Source organism: Panicum virgatum, chromosome 5K (assembly GCF_016808335.1).
Source record: "Panicum virgatum strain AP13 chromosome 5K, P.virgatum_v5, whole genome shotgun sequence".
NCBI classification, from domain to species: Eukaryota; Viridiplantae; Streptophyta; class Magnoliopsida; order Poales; family Poaceae; genus Panicum; species Panicum virgatum.
In genome coordinates, this window is record NC_053140.1 from 28,765,199 (window position 1) to 28,785,016 (window position 19,818).

General features: G+C 43.9%; 1 protein-coding gene and 1 pseudogene across 1 annotated transcript; both read right to left on the minus strand.

The window, feature by feature from the left end:
* Positions 1-8,161: 8,161 nt before the first annotated feature.
* LOC120709828 lies at positions 8,162-9,485 on the minus strand (annotated as a pseudogene).
* A 6,663-nt stretch (positions 9,486-16,148) lies between these two features.
* On the minus strand, positions 16,149-16,866 carry LOC120710615. Its single transcript, XM_039996249.1, has 2 exons — positions 16,438-16,866; positions 16,149-16,338 (listed from the first exon to the last, which is right to left on the minus strand). Exons 1-2 carry the CDS (start codon positions 16,835-16,837, stop codon positions 16,310-16,312), a joined length of 429 nt encoding a protein of 142 aa, XP_039852183.1. The 5' UTR covers positions 16,838-16,866; the 3' UTR covers positions 16,149-16,309.
* Between the last annotated feature and the right edge of the window lie 2,952 nt (positions 16,867-19,818).

The window sequence follows — 19,818 nt, forward strand, 5'->3', positions numbered from 1 at the left end:
TATAGGTGAACATACCCCCGAAATATAGTCGGTGAAGTGTAGCTCTGGAGGGTAATTCCCTTCGAGAAGCATGCACAGTGTTAGGACCGGGTGCTCTAGCCTAAGAGGGGGAGGGGGTGAATTAGGCACTCCAAAAAAACTTAGACCTATGGCTCTAACTAGTTTGCACAAAACTTAAACTAAAACAAGCTATCTAGATGTGCAACTATGGTTGTTCTAGTGTGAAACCCCTATCCCAAAAGAGTTTAGCAACCTATAGCATTTCCTATCAAGAAACTACTATATGAATGTAAAGGCATACAAATGTTAGTATGAAATGCGGAAGCTTAATGAGTAGGATAGGAGATAGCAAACTCTTGACGCGGGTGTTTATCCCGTGGTTCGGTTAGCCACAAAGGCACACCTACATCCACGTTGTTGTAGCACTCACTAAGAGTATTGCTACTCGGCCACCAAGTCTCTTTCGTGAACACAATCACGGTCACCTTGGCCCCGGGTTCCACTAAGGAGCTTCTCGACAAAGGATGGGGGTCTCCACGTCCCCCGCACAAAGTGTCGTCGCCGCTCCACACCAAGTCGGAGGGTCGATGACGTTGCCGGCGATCTTCACAGCTCCAAGGGGCCGGCGCACCAAGCTCTTCTTTTGGTTCACTAAAGAACCACATCAAAAAGGCTCAAGGCCTTGCAATCTCACTCACTAAGAGCTAATCTAGCACTCACACTTTACAACGCCAGTGCTAAAGGCTAAGGATATGATCAATGGGCTCTTGTATGGCTTGGAGATGATCTTGGGTGTGTGTGTGTGTGACTTCTAGCAACTCCAGCAAACTTCAAATGGCCGGGGGATGCCATATATATAGGCCTCCAAGTCGTGGAGCCGTTGCTCCAACGGTCAGTAGAAATCTGTGTACCATCAGATGAACCGATGCTTCTGTCAGGGATGGCGTCGATTCATCCGGTCACTCTAAGTAACTGAAGTAGCCGTTGGCTTCACTGACACAGTTGCAGCGACCAGGGACCATCGGTTAGATCGATGCTTAGGGCGTCGGTTCAACCGATCACACACAGCAACTGGACTAGCCGTTGGGCCTCCCTCTTCTGCTGACGTCAATGCACCGATGCTATGCTCCGATGCCTCGCCGGTTCAATCGGTGCTGAAGACTTGGCTCCTGCGCGCTTGACATCGTCTCTGGAACATGGTATGTTGAATGCACCGATGCCTATCTTGAATCTGTCGGTTCAACCGGTGCTTCACTTGATCTTCACATGATCTCCAGAGGTGCACAGACTTGTGCCAATAGCCAGGCCGTCGGATCATCCGACAACCATCGGATGAACCGACAGGCGCATCGGTTCTTCCGGTGCTACTGATTTCAGTAGAACTCGTCCAATTCAGCGTTTCTTTGAGTTCTTTCTTCGTGTTTTGCTTTGCATGGCCTTTTTACTTCATCCCTGGGATCTAGAAATGTTCACTTAACAATACTATTAGTCCCATTGATTGCGTTGTCATTCGATCACCAAAATCACTCGAAATGGCATAAATGGTGCCATGTTCGTTACAATCTCCCCCTTTTTGGTGATTGATGACAACACAATCAAAGCAAGCATAATATTTGCAAAAATTGACAAATTTAACCAATTGAAACCACTTACACTTGCTTGGATGCTTACCATCATCCAATGATGGCTTGACCTCCCCCTAAAACCATGATTTCCCCCTTTGTCCCTCCCCTTATCTTGCTACTTCTTCCTCATGACTTGATTCACTTAGGTATTTCTCCCCCTTTGGGATATGCTTCTTCTTCTTGAGAAAATACCTTGCTTTGATCCACATTTCTCCCCCTTTGGAATCAAATCACCTAAAAGGTCTTGCTCCTAAAAAAAAGTCTTGCAAAACAATATAGCTCAAAAGAAGATTAGTACCCTAGGGAGTTAGTGCCATGACTCATGATCCAATTGTATGATATCAATGAAGATATCAATTGAAAAAATTTCACTATGGTGGATCACAAAATCACGAAACTAGCATGACATGAGCTAAGCTCTCCATAAGTATGTGCACAAAAAGATAATGTGAAAAACAAGTGCACAACTAGATGTTATAACTAGAGAGCTTAGATCATATTATGCATGGAGGTAGCTCTAAAAATTATAAGGAATTGACAATTATACCAATTGAATGAGTTTAGAACCTTGCATACCTCCGGGGGATTAATTTGTTTACCTTGCATGTACCAATTTGAAGGTGACTTGCATATGGTACCAATTGAAGTTGAAAACCAGTTGAAAGTCTTTGAAAGAAGAGCACTTGGTACACCAATGTTAAGCAAATGTATGAGCACGTAGCCTATGAACTTAGATATGAGCATTTAAGTTCAATAGAGTATGGCTCAATATGCATGAAAGCACAATTTATATAATCACTCTTATAGAGTTGTTTGTTCACATTGATCGTGAATAACATTCTCTTAGAGTGTTAACTCCACATGAGACTACAAAAGATAAACTAGCAAACACATTAGTCTCAAAATCACAAACCATAAAGTGAACTCCCCCTAAATGTGTGCATTTAGTGTTTGAATCACCTAAGCAAATGTATGCACATTGATTTTGACACAAATAGGAAGTTTACCCTATAGCTTGTGCTCATGGTACACATATGAAATACATACCTCATGAAGTCCATATACCATGAAGGGTAATCTTGTGTAGCTTTCTACACACTTATCAAACCATGTAGGTTGCTCATGGGTTAGAGTCATGACACAAGCAACCCACCATATATAACACTAGGTGATGCAATGCAAACAACCTAGCAAGAGCAATGGAGCTATATGATGCTTGAATTGAAATTTAGCTACCATTACCTTATGGGGGACTTGGGCAACAAATGTCCAAGTTGTGAGCTTAGCTTGTTTTGATTTGAACCTTCACTTCAACTTGAAAACTAAGCCTCCAAATCCCCCATAGTCATTCTTGGGCTTCAAGTCTCCTTTGGAACCCACACCATTTGAGGCCCCTTCATATTGATGATGACATCCTTGGGCACCCAAATGGGACGGTTCCAACTCCTTTCTTGCTTCCCAAACTTGTGAGCAACCACCTTGCCGTTTGTTTTCTTCTTGATCACATAGGTGGTGCTATTGCTCTTGTTTCTCCGGTTGGGCTTGGTGTAGATGAGAGAACTCTTGATTGTTAGCTTCTACTTGTTCTTCTCATCCGAAAGCTTCTCCCTTGGTTGAGGACACTTGTTGGACTTATGGCCTTCTTTGTGGCACTTTGAGCAAGTCACGGTGGATCCCTTCTCAAGCTTCTTCACTATGGTTTCACGGTTATCTTGAGAAGGTTGGACATTGCTCTCTATGCCTTTGCCTTTCAATCTATACGAGTCCTTCATGAGCCTTTCCCCTTCTTGCTTGAGCTCATCATTCTCCTTGGCAATGAGATCATGACATGATTCTACAACAACATTCTCATTGCATTTCTCATTGCCAGGGTTAGAGCAGGAATCATCAATTAAATCAATGCAAGAGGTTGAAGCATCTACCCTAGAGATAGGAATTGCACAAGGGTAGTTTGCTTCATTTCCAAAGAGTCATTAGTATCATTAATGCTCTCAAATTTTAATTTGAGCTCTTCATGTTCCTTGCTAAGCAATTTGAATTTACACATTGAATCTTCAAAATTTGTAGCAAGAGAAGCATTTAGATCTTCGAGAGCACTAAGGTTTTTAATTTCTTTTGATTGTTTCTTAATGACTTTTTGGTGCTCATGAACAAGGTCAAGAAGTTCATCAATTGAAGGAGAGTCAGAGTCATCATCACTTACATCGCTATCCATACCTTTGGCCATAAAGCAAGTGTTGGATGATGATCCCATGCGGGTGGTGAATTTCTTATTTGATTCATCACTTGAACTTGATTCTTCACCACCGCTAACCCATTCTCCAAATATGGCAAATGATTCATGCTTGGACTTCTTCTCCTTCTTTTGCTTGTTCTTTTTGAACTTCTTCTCCACCTTCATAAGTTGATGGTGAGGCCCATCTTTGAGGGAGACCACATACCCCATGGAGTTGATTTCCTTCAAGCATTTGTTCATCTTCTTTACTTGCTCATAAAGGTAGGGGTTCATTGGCTCTTGATCATCACTTGAGGAGCTTTGGCATGCCTCCTCTTCTTCCTCTTCACTTGAGCTACCTTTGATGGCCATCTTCTTCAACTTTTTGACTTGCTTGCATGCAAGTGAACTATGTGTTGGTGAAGAAGGTGGTGCTCTTGGTTTGATATCATGACGTAGCTCATGGGCGATCACCTTGTTGACAACTTGATTTGGTGTCATTGTGTTGATATCTTTCTCATATAGAATTGTGGTCATCAAATCATAGTCCGGCCTTCGAAGTGAGTGAAGGATCTTGCGAATGAGTTCCAAATCTTCAATTTTCTTCACATCTAAAGAATTAATCTCATTCACAAGAATATTCAACCGTGAGTACATAGCTTCGGCATTTTCATGATCAAGTTGCTTGAAGCTATTAAGTTTATCAATGAGAACATGATATTTTTCATTTGCAACATCTTTTGTGCCTTCATGGTTCTCACTAATAGTTTTTCATAAAACATTAGCATTTTCGAAAGTAAACACACAGTTGAACACATTTTTACCAAGAGAGTTTAAAATAGCACACTTGGCTATAGCATCATATTGCTTCTCTTGTTGACTATTGCTCTTAGTTCCTTCACTCGTTACTCTCCAAACATTTAGGCCCTTTGCTTGGAGGTGTGATTGCATCAAGATCTTTCACCGTTGGAAGCCCGTGCCATCGAAACGTGGAGGAGGTCCTAGAGAATGTATCCCTTCCCCTAAAAGAGCTAACTCACTAGGCGGTGAAGCCTAACCGATCAAGTGAGCCGGTAAACACAAATTGCCAATAGAATTGGCTTCCTTTGTGAGAGGAGTGAGTCCCGGCTCTGATACCACTTGTTAGGATCGGGTGCTCTAGGCTAAGAGGGGGAGGGGGTGAATTAGGCACTCCAAAAAAACTTAGACCTATGGCTCCAATTAGTTTGCATAAAACTTAAACTAAAAAAAGCTATCTAGATGTGCAACTATGGTTGTTCTAGTGTGAAACCCCTATCCCAAAAGAGTTTAGCAACCTATAGCCTTTCCTATCAAGAAACTACTCTATGAATGTAAAGGAATACAAATGTTAGTATGAAATGCGGAAGCTTAATGAGCGGGATAGGAGATAGCAAACTCTTGATGCGGGTGTTTATCCTGTGGTTCGGTTAGCCACAAAGGCACACCTACATCCACGTTGTTGTAGCACTCACTAAGAGTATTGCTACTCGGCCACCAAGTCACTTCCGTGAACACAATCACGGTCACCTTGGCCCTGGGTTCCACTAAGGAGCTTCTCCACAAAGGATGGGGGTCTCCACGTCCCCCGCACAAAGTGTCGTCGTCGCTCCACACCAAGTCGGAGGGTAGATGACGTTGCCAGCGAGCTTCACAGCTCCAAGGGGCCGGCGCACAAAGCTCTTCTTTTGGTTCACTAAAGAACCACAGCACAAAGGCTCGAGGCCTTGCAATCTTACTCACTAAGAGCTAATCTAGCACTCACACTTTACAAGGCTAGTGCTAAAGGCTAAGGATATGATCAATGGGCTCTTGTATGGCTTGGAGATGATCTTGGGTGTGTGTGTGACTTCTAGCAACTCCAGCAAACTTCAAATAGCCGGGGGATGCCATATATATAGGCCTCCAAGTCGTGGAACCGTTGCTCCAATGGTCAGCAGAAATCTGCGTACCATCGGATGAACCGATGCTTCTGCCAGGGATGGCGTCGGTTAATCCGGTCACTCTAAGCAACTGAAGTAGCCGTTGGCTTCACTGACACAGTTGCAGCGACCAGGGACCATCGGTTAGACCGATGCTTAGGGCGTCGGTTCAACCGATCACACACAGCAACTGGACTAGCCGTTGGGCCTCCCTCTTCTGCTGACATCAATGCACCGATGCTATGCTCCGATGCCTCGCCGGTTCAACCGGTGCTAAAGACTTGGCTCCTGCGCGCTTGACATCGTCTCTGGAACATGGTACGTTGAATGCACCGATGCCTGTCTTGAATCCATCGGTTCAACCGGTGCTTCACTTGATCTTCACATGATCTCCAGAGGCGCACAGACTTGTGCCAATAGCCAGGCCGTCGGATCATCCGACAATCATCGGATGAACCGATCTTCCGGTGCTACTGATTTCAGCAGAAATCGTCTAATTCAGCGTTTCTTTGAGTTCTTTCTTCGTGTTTTGCTTTGCATGGCCTTTTTACTTCATCCCTGGGATCTAGAAATGTTCACTTAATAATACCATTAGTCCCATTGATTGCGTTGTCATTCGATCACCAAAATCACTCGAAATGGCATAAATGGTGCCATGTTCGTTACACACAGATAAGTAGTCATCACATTGGACAATCTTGTGGCGAACAAGTTAGACAAGGTATAAATGTCGTAGCCTGATTCATGGCTGATTTATCAATAAAGCCGACTAGTCGGAATTGATTCTGACTAGTTATCATATTGATCACAAGAACTGATCTCCGAGAGTTTAAAGCCCATCCCCGACTATTTTCTGGTTGAGATGAGTAGTCGAGGTCAGCGGCAGCATGTCGACATCGCAGCGTGAGCTGAGTTACATCGAGCCGAGTAGTCGAGATCGTCACCGTGATGTGAGCTAGAGTTGAACCGAGTAGTCGAGATCGTCGCCACAGTGCGAGTTGGAGTTGAGTCGGCCGAACATCGATGTAGTTGTTTGCACAAAGATCCTATCACGAACTCGGCAAAGTGATCCATCCTGTGGAGTGGATTGATTTTGATGAAGAGGTCCTTGAGTCTCACCTGATGATCTCAATGATCACCTCATCTGGTGTGCCTCTGAGGGATGCCTCGAGGTAGTAGATTTGTAGGAAGAGAGATCGCCAGACTTGGGGTTTGATGGTAAAGGCGAGGATAGAAGATACAAATTTTTACAGGTTTGGATGATGGCGTCACCCGTCCCTATAAATAGCCACTATTTTTTGGGGCTGGTGACGCCACCACTCAACCCTTGATCACCCACCCCTAAAAATAATCGCTATTTCTAGGGGTGAATGATGGCGTCATCTGCCCCTAAAATGCAAATTTAGAGGCGGATGATAGCGTCACCACCCGTACAAATGATCTTTAGGGGCGAGTGATGGCATGACACGCCCGTCCCTATAACTGTTCGTACGCAAAGAAATTCATAACTTTTTCATACGATATTGGATGAAGGCAACATTTATACCAAAATTGTAGCGGTTGACAAGATCTACAATTTTGTAGTTGACAACTTTTTTATTTAAAGTCATTTAATAGTCCAAAAAATTATTATAGATTCTCTAGTTTCAAAATCTACAAGTTTTGATTTGTTTTCAAAAATAACTTCGGATGTAGAATGTAGGGTAGTTCCATATAAAAGTTTTAGTGGTAAGATATAAAACTTTGTGATTTATACATTATTCATTTGAGAACGTTTACTACTGCAAGATCATTTGCTAATTGTGCCCTTGCTATGACTATACAGTATCTCATATAATTCAAGTCACATTTTTAAGTTTGCACAATCTTAATCTTTACATACATGGAAATATATTTGACATGTTGCACTGCTGAGATGTCGATCTGGACTGGCATTCTTGGCGTCTTATGGATGGCCTTTTATCTTTAGAATTGGATTGCTATAGGTTCGTACATTTTCATGTGCTAGTCTTGTAGCACTAGCGTTTGACTGATTTCTCTTCGTTCCAAGAGGTCGATACCAGAACCTACTTCCATTATCTAAAGAAGAGTGTGAACTCAAGGTGATTGCTGAAGGGTAGGATATGCTACCAAACTCAGCAACAGAGCTACGTTCAGTAAAACAGATGAATTTAAGACAACCGATCCAGCGATCGATAGGAACAAGATCAGCATACATCTAAAGTACGAGTATTGATACGGTTCTTTTTCCCGTCTTGTATTCTCGCAAAATTGCACTTGAGGAGGCTTTCTTTCTCAAAACTTTTCTTTGAAAGATGCAGTCTGTTCAGATCGAGATATATAGGTATATATGATGAACATGCATCCATCGATCCGTGATACTAAGAGAAAAGACCTGTGTAAATAGAATTGGGAAATTAGCCTATCACGCAATGCTTCTGCTGATATCTGCCTTGATCCCCTCCACGGTGTTAGCACTAATCTTGACTAGTTAGATTGCATAGGCTAGGACGTGATTTGTTCAGGGTGTGCCTGTGGTAGGCGCATGCATGTGTTGCATGCTTGCATGTAGATTAGTTTGTGCTAGTCCATGCGTAGTTCGTTAGTTGATTAGCGCGTGCGTTGTGTGCGTTGGTTGCTCGATCCGTTCGGGTTTGTACGTAGGCGTGGCCGAATGGAGCATGGACGGCATGGCTCGCGTTCAAAGCGGAAGGCGCCCGGGTCGTGCGGCAAGGCGAATGGCTCCACGTCCGTCGGAGGAGCGGGTCGCCAGGAGATCGTGCGTGTGCCTTGGATTGATCGCAGGAGCTAGTTGCTAGGAGCTGCCGGCTAGAAGATGGCTTGTACTCGATGTGTTTGTGTGTGCCGAGTCCTTGAGATGGAATAGAAGCCAACATACAGGCCGTCCGTGCGGCCGGGGCGTTCGTCGCCATTGTCGTGTGTGTGCGCTGTTCATCGTCTTCCTCCTCCGTCTGTGCGTGAGAGAGTGAAGAATCTGAGTGTATAAGGGCCGGTTCCAACACACGGCGCTCGGCGCCACTGCCCCCGTGGTGACCGTGACCGCGGCCTCCCCGGCGTTGCTGGTCACCGTGGCCGCCAGAACGGGCACCCCATGCCGGCGGAACACCTCCAGCACGCGCGTCAGCGCGCCCGGTCGCCGCGCCCGGTCGCCGCGCCGCCGGTAGCCTGGCGGCGAAGCACGACGCCTTCTCAACCGCCAGCACCTCATCGGCAGCGACGGCGCCGCCCCCGTCGGCCGCGGTCCGCCGCCCTGCCCCCTCGGCCACGCCGCCGTGCGCTTCGAGCTTCGCGACCGTGCTCCGCAGCGTCCCGACGTACGCGATCGCCTCCTCCAGTATCCTCGCCTTGGGCGCCTGCACGCCGTCGCTGGGCCACGCGCAGCGGCGTGGCGCCCGTGAGGAGACCATGGCCAAGAACTTAACGGACGGGGAGGAGGGCGAAAATAAATAGAGGAATCGGCGCGAAAGAATCACGCGGACATGGACGGACCCGAGGGGGCAGGTCGGGGAGCAGTGAGCCCAGCTCGGCGTAGAGCCTGGACATCTGCCGGCGGCGCGCGCGCTCGATCTCCACCGGCACCTGCCGCTGCTTCGGCGGCGCCGAAGCCACCGTCGTCGTCGCTGCTGGCGACCCCTTGGTTCTGCCGCCGGCCAGAGACAGCGCCAGGGGGTGCTCCCCGGCCATGGAGATCGAAGTGCCGCGGCGGCGCGGTGTGGAGTGCTAGCGTTGCGTTGGGCACTGCCGTAGATGGGACGGGAGGACCAGCTGTCGAACTGGACTTGGCAAATCGGAACAAGCTTCGTCTGCAGCTGCCGCTCTGATCTAGTGGGCCCTGGAGGGAGGTTGCGTTGCGCCGCGCAGACGTATATGGGGACGAGCAGAGCAGGTACGGTGTCAGCTTTTGCTGGGAGTGTCGGCTCAGGGAGTAACCAACCAAGAAAAGTTCGTTTCCTGTTTCAGGACGCATCTCTTTGCATGGCACGGTTCATGGAGCCGTGGTTCGTTTGTTTGGAACGTGAGAAAAGAAAACACACACTTTCTGAAACTAATGCCGCTAACTCCGCTAGAGATTATAAATCACATATAGTGATATACACATGTCTTTTACTATAAATTATAAATTAGAACTTATAATTTTGAAATGTGAGAAAAGAAAACACACGCATCTTCTGAAACTCATGAATACTTCCGAAAAGATCCTTGATTTGGCGACATTCTGCCATTGCATTGTTTTACAAAGTGTTGTTTCATGTGTTTTTTATCTGAAAAAAGAGCCATTCATTTTTTTAATACCAGTTTGTTTTCCACATCCTTGTGTCAATCTCCTAGTAATTCTATAAAAAAAGTACATGGAGTACTAAATTATATTTTCGTTTGCTGTAAATAAAACAACGCGGTATCAAGTAAGTCAACTGACCTTAGATAAACAACAAACTTGTAGTGCGTTTGGGTGGGACCGGGTGTTGCGCGATCATGCCAGACCAGGAAGGTGTCAGCCTTGGTGGCGTCTGGCAATGGGGTCAGATGCACTGACGAAGCCAGGACTGTCATGTAGGCCTCGTTTAGCTGCAGATCTACGAATTTCACCCCTACACACACACGAAATTCCACTCTCCTCTGTCCCACTCAAGTGAATCGGTTTCAAGAGCATTCCACCACTTTTTGGCGACTTTCACTTTCAACCCGATTCACTGCCTACGTGCTCTTTATGCCCGGTCATTCCGAAAAACAATTGCCCCCTGTCTTACCGCGGCTGCTGGCACGGAGTTAGCCAAGGTTTCTTTCTCGAGTTCTGTCATGATCGCGCACTCGACGAAAAAGCTTTACAAGCGGCATTGCCCTTCATCACTCACGGGATATTGCTGGATCGGGCTTTCGTCCATTGTCCAAGATTCCCCATTGTTGCCCCCCATGGGGGTCTGGGCCGTGTCTCAGTCCCAGTGTGACTGATCATCTTAAAAGACCAGCTAAGCATCACATCTAATTTTTTAAAAGTGAATCTTTTCACATTTAATGTATTAAACATAGACTAATTACAAAACTAATTATAGAACTCGTCTGTAAATTACGAGACGAATCTAATGAGCCTAATTAATCCGTCATTAGCATATATTTACCGTAGCTTTACTGTAGCAATTTAGTGTCTAATCACGGGCTAATTAGGTTTATTATATTCATCTCATAATTTATAAGCAAACTGTGCAATTAATTTTTTATTTTATTTAGATTCAATTCTCCATGCAGATACCATAACATTCTTTTAGAATTTTGAATTTTGGATCTAAACAAAGCCCACGTTGGTGGGTCAGAAGAGGCGCCAAGCGCCATCATCACTTTGCATAGGCAAGGACTGAACCAGCGGAATCCCATGTCTGTGGTTGCATGTACTGCTCACTCGCAGAAAACACGTTTGTTTTTCGGTACACATGTTAAAAGTTAAATTATTTAAAAATAATTAAATTGCATCGAACTACTACTAAAAAATCTTATTTATTGTGTGATAGAATAACAATTATATTTGCTATCTAAAAATCTAAAAGGGAAACGATATTTAGTATCTATACTCAAACCTGGATCCAAATGTACATTTCCTAAGATAATTATCATTTCTCCAAAGCCAATAACCTTCATCGCGGGAGTAATGACACTGGTTGTCGGTTTCGGAAATGGCCAACAAATAAACTATTCGACTGCGTGTTTCTCGTGCGTTGGATCGAATGGTCTAGCACTCAATGACTCAAGGATTTAGACCGGTTCGAGCTTGAAAATGCCCTACGTCCAGTATGGTGGTTGGGGGGGTTTCTCTAGTTCTATTGTTCAAGCCCAGGTACTCAAAAATGGAGGGGAGCTTACAAGCTTTGGAGTTGTCAATTGTTCTATCTTTTCCTACGCGCGGAGGAGGGGGGGCTCTCCCCTTTTATATCCCAAGTTGGCCCCCTAGTTACATATTTCTATCGTGGAGTTTTGGTCAAGTAGGGGGTCCTTCGTCTTTGTCAGTGGGCGGGTCCCATGCCAGTGGTCGGGCGTGGAGAAGTTGCGTTCGGTTGGATTTCTTGGGTGATGGGTCATTGTGCTGTCGTCCCATCCCGATCAATCGGGATGGTCCTCATGATCAATCGGGCTCGGCAGTCGTCTCCCCGACTGGTCGTCCGTAATGGCTCCACACGTCATTCCTTGCACGGTCTCTGACTCGAGGATGGCACACCCGTTGGGGGGTGTCCTGTCACGATCATGTGGCCTCGCCCCGTCACAATCCTAGGCGTAATGGAGTGGTGTCAGGATGGTCATGATGACGGCGTGCGGGATGGCCCTGGTTGACACCCTCTCCCATCTCCCATCCATGAGGACAGGTAGGTAGCACATTCTACACTATGACCCTGTCAGCGGGTCCTGTTGGGCATGCAAGCGTGGCATGCGGCAGGAGTGGGCGGTGTGTACGGTGGAACTGGGGTTGGCTTGACCAGCCCGCCCGTCTTCCTAAGTGGCGCTCTTCGTGCGCACGGCCTAGGCCGCTCGGTACTGAGTGAGTCTGGCTACTCCATGGTCGGGAGGCCGCCATGTGGCTCTCTCAAGAGGGTCGTAGACTCAGCGGGTCGGGCCCCATTCGGTGGTTCCTGTTTGCGTCCTTTGTGGGCTCGCTCGGGAGAGCCCAACGGAACTCTAGGCCGGCGCTATTGAGGTGGGTCCATTGGGGACCCCGGGTCCCTGCCCCCATCAGAGGCCCCCAAGTGGCTTTGCGAATTGTTGTAATCGTGAAGCCGCTGGACTCGGTTCGATGGCGACGGTTGGGACGTCTTCTCCATCTACCGCTGGACTCGGTTCGATGGCAACGGTTGAGACGTCTTGTCCATCTGATCGTTGTTGACGATCCTTAAGTGCCAAATTCGACCGTCAACTAGACTCAATAATAAAGAAAAACTATACATCTTAGTCGCATATTTGTACCACTAACCTAGTTCACAGTTATTTTGGAGTTTAGCCATCTCAGATGAGCAACAGCAGAATAAGATGAAAACACGCAGCACATGCCACACAAGTATGCAAAATATCACATCCGACGTCACACACTTACAAGCAGGCCCCATCTGTCAGAGCAAATGGGCGCTCCACGCAATATGCATACAATGAAAGAGTTTAGGACCCACCTGTCAGCCTGCCAAAAGAGGATAAGGACGAACGACTGCCAGGTGGGGTCGGCCAAACCTGGCCTGTCTCCCGTCCAGGTGCATCTCGGGGAGGAGTAGCTGCCAAGACACCTAATCACCTTCCATACGTGCAGATGGCGGGAACGGACCTCCACTAGTATAAATAGGCCTCTCCTCCACCCCCCCCTCAACACACACACACCCCATTTCATTCCACTTCTCCAAGGAGGCTCTCTCTTGCTCTCTTGCTTAAGTAGTGGAGATAGACTAGTTTCTCTTTAGCGAAGCAAGTCGTTCTCGGGGTCGTTGAGCAATCCTCGGCTCCTGGTATGGCTTTGTATTTGACTTGTCAGTTTTCTATTCATAATATAGAGTTGTGCCATGGTTGTTGTACTATCTTGATAGTTTATCAATCCTTGCTTAGTCCGTTCATGAGTTGTGCTACAAATTTAGTTAGGCTAGATGATTCGGGTACAGATAGAGGTTCGTTGTGCCTTCGGGCTTGCTCTAGCGTTTTACTTGTCCATCTGAAGGGTGGGAGACCTAGGGATGCTAGGGTAGTGACTTCATACATGAGCGTGGTACTCGAGTATGCGGAATCCTTCGGATATAACTGTGCTCCATGGTGTGACTGGGGTAGACGGCAGGTGGTGACAACCCTGTCCATCTGTCGTAACAGTTGTGTTGCGATTAGTACACTCCCTGACGTTCGGGTTCGGTGTAGGAGTTTATGCAAAGAGGTAACACAACTGGATGTACTCCGGTACGGGACCTTCTCCCTGTTATCCCATTTTCCTGGCACCTGCAGCCCTAACCATGTCCTAACATAACCTCAGTTTTGGATAGAAGCACCAGGACCCCTAACCTAGCCTAAGCTCTAGCTGACTTAACATACTACTATAATACCGGGAGACAGCTACTGACTTCTTCCTTTCTCCCGGTATTATAGTAGTATATGAACTGTATAATTATCTAATGTACATAAAACCCGAGCTATTAACTTCTTCCTTTCTTCCTAAGTTTAGTATGAGCTATCTTGAGACTTGTGTGTCACACTACCTTATCATACCATTTATCTTACCCCTGTTTATGCAATAAAAGATCCAATCAAGATTAGTTCAACAACCTGGCTATACTTCTGGGTAAAATGTTGCGGCTGTATTCGGTGCGCTTATGGATTTATCCACGATTCATGAAATACCTGAACACACCCGGCACCTGCGAGCGTCACCGCCTAGGACTAAATTTTCAACAAAACATTTCTGATCATTTGCGTGTACATTCAACCAAACCTGAAGGCTTGTATATCACTAGTGTACTACTAGTGCTAGACTGAACAGAGCGGTGAGTACTTTGTGTTGCTCCATATTTTTTTCAAGTAGATGCCTACAGCTGAATGCTCGCTTGATTACACTTTCAGTACAGATCTGCATTTTGCTGCTGATGTATATATCTGCTTCACTATTTGACAGAGCATATTTTTGTTGTAGAAAATGTCAGTATGATGCACTCTTTAAAAAGATTGACCTCCCTCAAGAAGAAGTGAATGTCCTCCCTTGAGCATCAAAGACCACCTCCATATCTCTTCCACCAGCAGCGAGAAACAAGCCACCAGGTACCTGGTTGTTAACCTTCCTTGGGTACATCTAAATTATTTTGCAACACTGCCACAACCTTTTAAACTTATTCTTTGTCATACAGGCAATTTGTCATTATTTCCTGTGTATGTTGTGTTTCCAGCAATAAGATGTTAAATATAGGAGCCAGCTTGAATAAGTCTGTGATTTGTCATTGTCTGAATTTAGGGGCCAACTTGATCATTTGCATTGAATTTAAACATTTGTTTGTCCAATTAAATTGTCTCTAACCTGTTGCATCAACATTTGAGCAAGTAATTAGAAAGCTTTAACAACAGGGGTGATTGTTAGATGCATTCTTTTAGAAACATTCTTAAGTGGTGAACCCTTTTCCATGACATGTTGCTGATCAGTTTAAGTTGTTTTTATGTACAGGGAACTGAGCGAGGTCTGGAACTGAATGAAAAAAACCCTTGTACCTGATAAACGGCGAACTGGAAGATGCTCCATTGTTAGAGAACAAATGATAGGTCCAATTTATGATTTATGGTCTTAAACTGCATAGGTAATTAAGGTAGTAAATATGTGGCTGAGTGCAGCATCACCGGTGTACATCTCATGGAAGTTACATTTCCTAGCACAAATGATCTATGGCTGTGTGGATTGATATGTTTTCCCGACAAAATAGCAAGGTTGTGTGGATTGATTTGTTTTCTCGACAAAATAGCTGAATGGCTGTATAATATTTGGATAACTGACTGATTCTGTTGGGTCTTGTTGGGCCTTGAAAGTTGAGTACAAATGGGTCTTGTTGGGTCATATTTTATGACGAATCAAATTGTCATATTTGGATTGCCATATCAGATTCTAGTCATCGCCATGTCATAAGATGATAAAATTTTATGACGTTTTCTATCCTACATGGCATATGTAAGTCATTCAAGCACACAATTTTGTGACGTTTCTTGGTATTGATTGTGACAAAAAATGAGCATCACAAATTAGTGATGATAGAATAATCGTCATAAGATTTATGACAAAAAAAATACATTTTCGTCGCAGAAGACCTTTTATGACATGGTATAGGCGACGAACCGATTTTCGTCACGCAAGCGTCACAGATTATGAAAGATGACGAAAATACCACTTTCAGTGACATAAATAAAATGTCGTAGAAGCCCATATGCTGGTAGATGCCAATAGGAGGGACGGGAGAGAGAGAGAGGTGCGAAAGGACCAGGAAGAGGAGGGATGGAGGAGAGAGAGGAGGGGGAGAAAAATGAACGGCAACCGCATAGAGAAGATAAGGTTGGGTGCAGTCACGTGGTTGTGGACCCAGCAGCTGCCAGCACAATGATGATCGGTTTGGGTGCGTGGGTTGAGAACTGGTCAGATGGAAGCGGCCATGTAGACCACTAATATACGGCCGGCTGGTACGAAATCTTTAGCTAATATATATCTATATATCTATGTGCATAGTAAAAACTATATATTTAATAAGAAAAATAGAACGATTCATAATTTGGAACAAAGGTAGTATAATCTTTTCATATTTTCTTTGAGATACTAATAGGCGGAGAAGATTGTCACATACCCAAAACGATTGTTCTTTTGAGGTGAAAAAGGAGAAAAATCAATGTTTTTAATTTATATTAAAATTATTACTACAAACCATTTTCTTCCAACACATATTCATATTATTCCCAGTTTTTTTACATATGAAGTATACAATACATTATTCTCAACAGTCTCACATGCAACATATATGCTTTATCACTAGATCCATTTATTGGCCAAGGGGAGGAACCGTAAAACCTGCAAAACCATACAAAATTAATCTTACATATACTTCATAAAAAGCATATATAGTTATATATATATATGTGTATATGTGCAGAGTAGTGTTTCACTTACTCCCGCACTTGTACCCAGGCTTGAAGGGCCTCTTGCAGTAGTTGGAGACGTAGAGGACCTTCTCCATGCACCACACCTTCTCTACCTCTTTGGTGACCTTTTTGCAGAGGCACGGGATGTCCGCCTTCTGCCACACAGCGCAGCACGCTGCTGACGGCGGGATCTTGGGCTCCGCCGGGAACATCTCGTACTTCTTGCACTCCCGGATCATGTCCTCCCGGTCCCCGTCGCAGTCCCCGGCCGACATTGTCCCCGCAACAGCAAGGACAAGGAGCAAACCTAGGAGTAGTTTCGCCATGAATATATAGCTTGTGTTGGAGGTACAGGTGATGTGTGCTCCTGGTGTGAGTTTTTTGGGTGGGATGGTTGGGCTTATATAGGCTCGAATCAGTAGGGGCATGCCATAATCGTAAAGTTGACACAGATATGTGTACTATATCTGCTAGAGATGTACAACTATATTATATCGTACAAACAGATATCGAATTCTATCCACAAGGAACCCCACAACAATATAGAAAGAATTGGATGTCTGCTGAAGATGTATATATATATAACAAATATCAAACCCAGACATCGAATAAGTATCCACAAGTGGCTAAGTATTTAACTACACATATTGTTCATATATATATATATATATATATAGAAAGAATTGGATGTCTGCTGGAGATGTATATAAATATAATCAAATGTCTGCTGGAGATGTGTGTATATATATATATAACCAAGTATCCACAAGAGGATACATTCCATACATCCTTATTTCATGGGTTAGATACTAGAAGATAAATAAGTAGCATGTCTGATGGAGATATTGTGACGCCATACATGTAGATATATTATGATATTCTAAGATCCTGGTATTGTATTCAGTGAATTATGTCTTTAATTATATTTCCAAATAAGCATTTGGTAATGGGTAACATCAAATTATATTTCCATATACCCCTTGCTATGTTTCTATGAGAAGTTAGCATTGTACCATCTAGCCATTCCACAAAATAAATACTCTACAATATGTGTTAGTCTCTCCAGTTATTGTTAAAAAGAAAGAGACATGGGCTATCGAGAAAAAATATGGACACATGGAGGTCCAAGAAAAAAAATAAAAAAGATAGCCATGCTCTCAAAAGAATTTACAGAGATCATACAAAAGAAAGGAGTTTCTATTTCATCCACCATAATTCATACACGTGCACATCTTGATCTGACTGTATGACTTTGCAGAATATGTGATACAAGTATGCCTTAACATTCATACCCTACATTGAGCTCCACATAAAGCCATCACTAGAAGTAGTATGAAGAAAAGGCAAGTCAAATGCCTTGGTAAGGATATATACACATTGAACGATCTGAGAGAATAAATGAGGAGCTAAGCAAGGTTTGTTTTGAAAACTTATTGTCCCAAGCTACTAGACGTGAAGATTAGAAGTGATTTGATTAAAAACCATTCCATGTCTCAACTACTCAAGATAGTATGATAGACACTCCAAAGTTCACAGTGCAAAATATGGATTGGAATATCTCTTATTCCCGCTTTATACCTTTGAAAGTGATGTTCTACCTTAGTCCTTTCTCCTTCACTCGAGGATGAGAAAAGGCTAAGAGCGGGGGTGTTGGTGACAACGCTTAAGTACTAAATTTAGGCCGTCAATTCCTGCATAAATACATAAAAGATGAACATCAACCTAGTAGTAGGGATTTATTACTAACCACCACAAGCGTTGGTAAATATTTGTCTGCACCCTTGCTGGTTGCCGTATATGCAATCTATTTTTTTTATTGCAGCAAATTTTTTTGTGCTTCTTTTGTTGATTCCTAATATTCATCTAACTTTCTTTCTTTCAAAAGAAATATTTTTCTGACTTTTCAAGCTGTTTCTTCTGGCTGCCTGCTCACTTAGAAAAAAATATCTCCTTCACTGTTACTTTCTTCATCATGCAGCTGGCTTCTCTCTTCGTTTTATTGTACAAAAAAAGGTTATGCAATTTTTTCAAGCCACTTCCCTCTGAATTCTGAAAATGAGATCACAGTACGGTCCCGTTGATTTGAATTCTGAACCGTACATGTCATCGTTGTGCCACCTTAGCTTCGAGGTTGTGCAAATATACAATCCCTCATATCCTTATACTGCTCCCGTATCTCACCACCATTGTGATATAAACATAATCTCACTTGTCCTCTAACAACCAGGTCTTTGTGGTAGCTTTCTCATGTGTACTCTGGTTTATGTTCAAAGATGGGTATGTCGATACCGGTGAGTGCACGAATGCATCATGACATATTTTCATGTTTTAGTGCATGGTGAGGTGGACAAAGATACCAGTAAAATGTTGCAATTATCTTGAACACCACCCAAAATTCATGAGTCAAATATCTCTTTTCTCATAGTTTTTAGGGACAAAGGGTGAGGACACAGGAAGTAGGAGGGTACTGTAGAGATTTTTAGGGAAAAAGACTGTCAACTCAAGAATTAAGAAGGGAAAATCATTATACTTAGGTACAGCCAAGCTGCTCATTTGCATTTCTATCGTATTAGAGAATTGTTTATTTTACTACTTTCCTGCCATAGGATTTGGCATCCGTGGGAAAAAGGCCTTCGAAAGAATATTGGCGGCCTTGTACTTTCCTTTCAGCTTTCAAAGCAAGATGATACAATTGACTGAATCTAGTCTATTCTTTATAATCCAGAATATCATGAATATCAATGTTTAAACCATCCCTAAATCTAGCAGATAAATCTTGATCACCCTCATGTATATCACAATGAGCTAAGCCCACAAGCAACTCTTGATAATATTCTTCTATGCTTTTATTACCTTGATTCAAACATTGTAGTTTTAATTGTAGGTCACACTTATAATAAGGAGGGACAAAACGAGATTTCATAAGATGTTTCAAAGCCGTCAAAGACTGTGGTAAAGCATTATTATTCTTGTTATCACAAATATCACTCCACCAGAACAAAGCAAAACCAGTAAACTCACTAGTAGCAAGTCTAACTCTATGCTCTTCAGGAACTAGGTGGAATTTAAATTTTTGATCAACAACAATTTTCCAATCTCAATATGCCTCAGGATCAGCATTACTAGCAAAAGGAATCATAGTAAACTTAGCTCCAGCAAAATGATCATTGTGACCATGATTATCATTACCGCCCATACCTTGACAGTTTGTGTTGATTCCAATCTCTGTTAGTTGCTCCACGATCAGCACGTATCCTCTTCCTCATTGTCTCCAGCACGATGATGACGTTGTGCAACATGTTCAATCCGGATGCTCAGATTGGTAATGTTCTGCATCAAATCTTTGAACTTCTCTTCCACGTAAGTTTGTTGGTCTTCGACAAGCTTCTTGAGCTTGCCCATGGACACA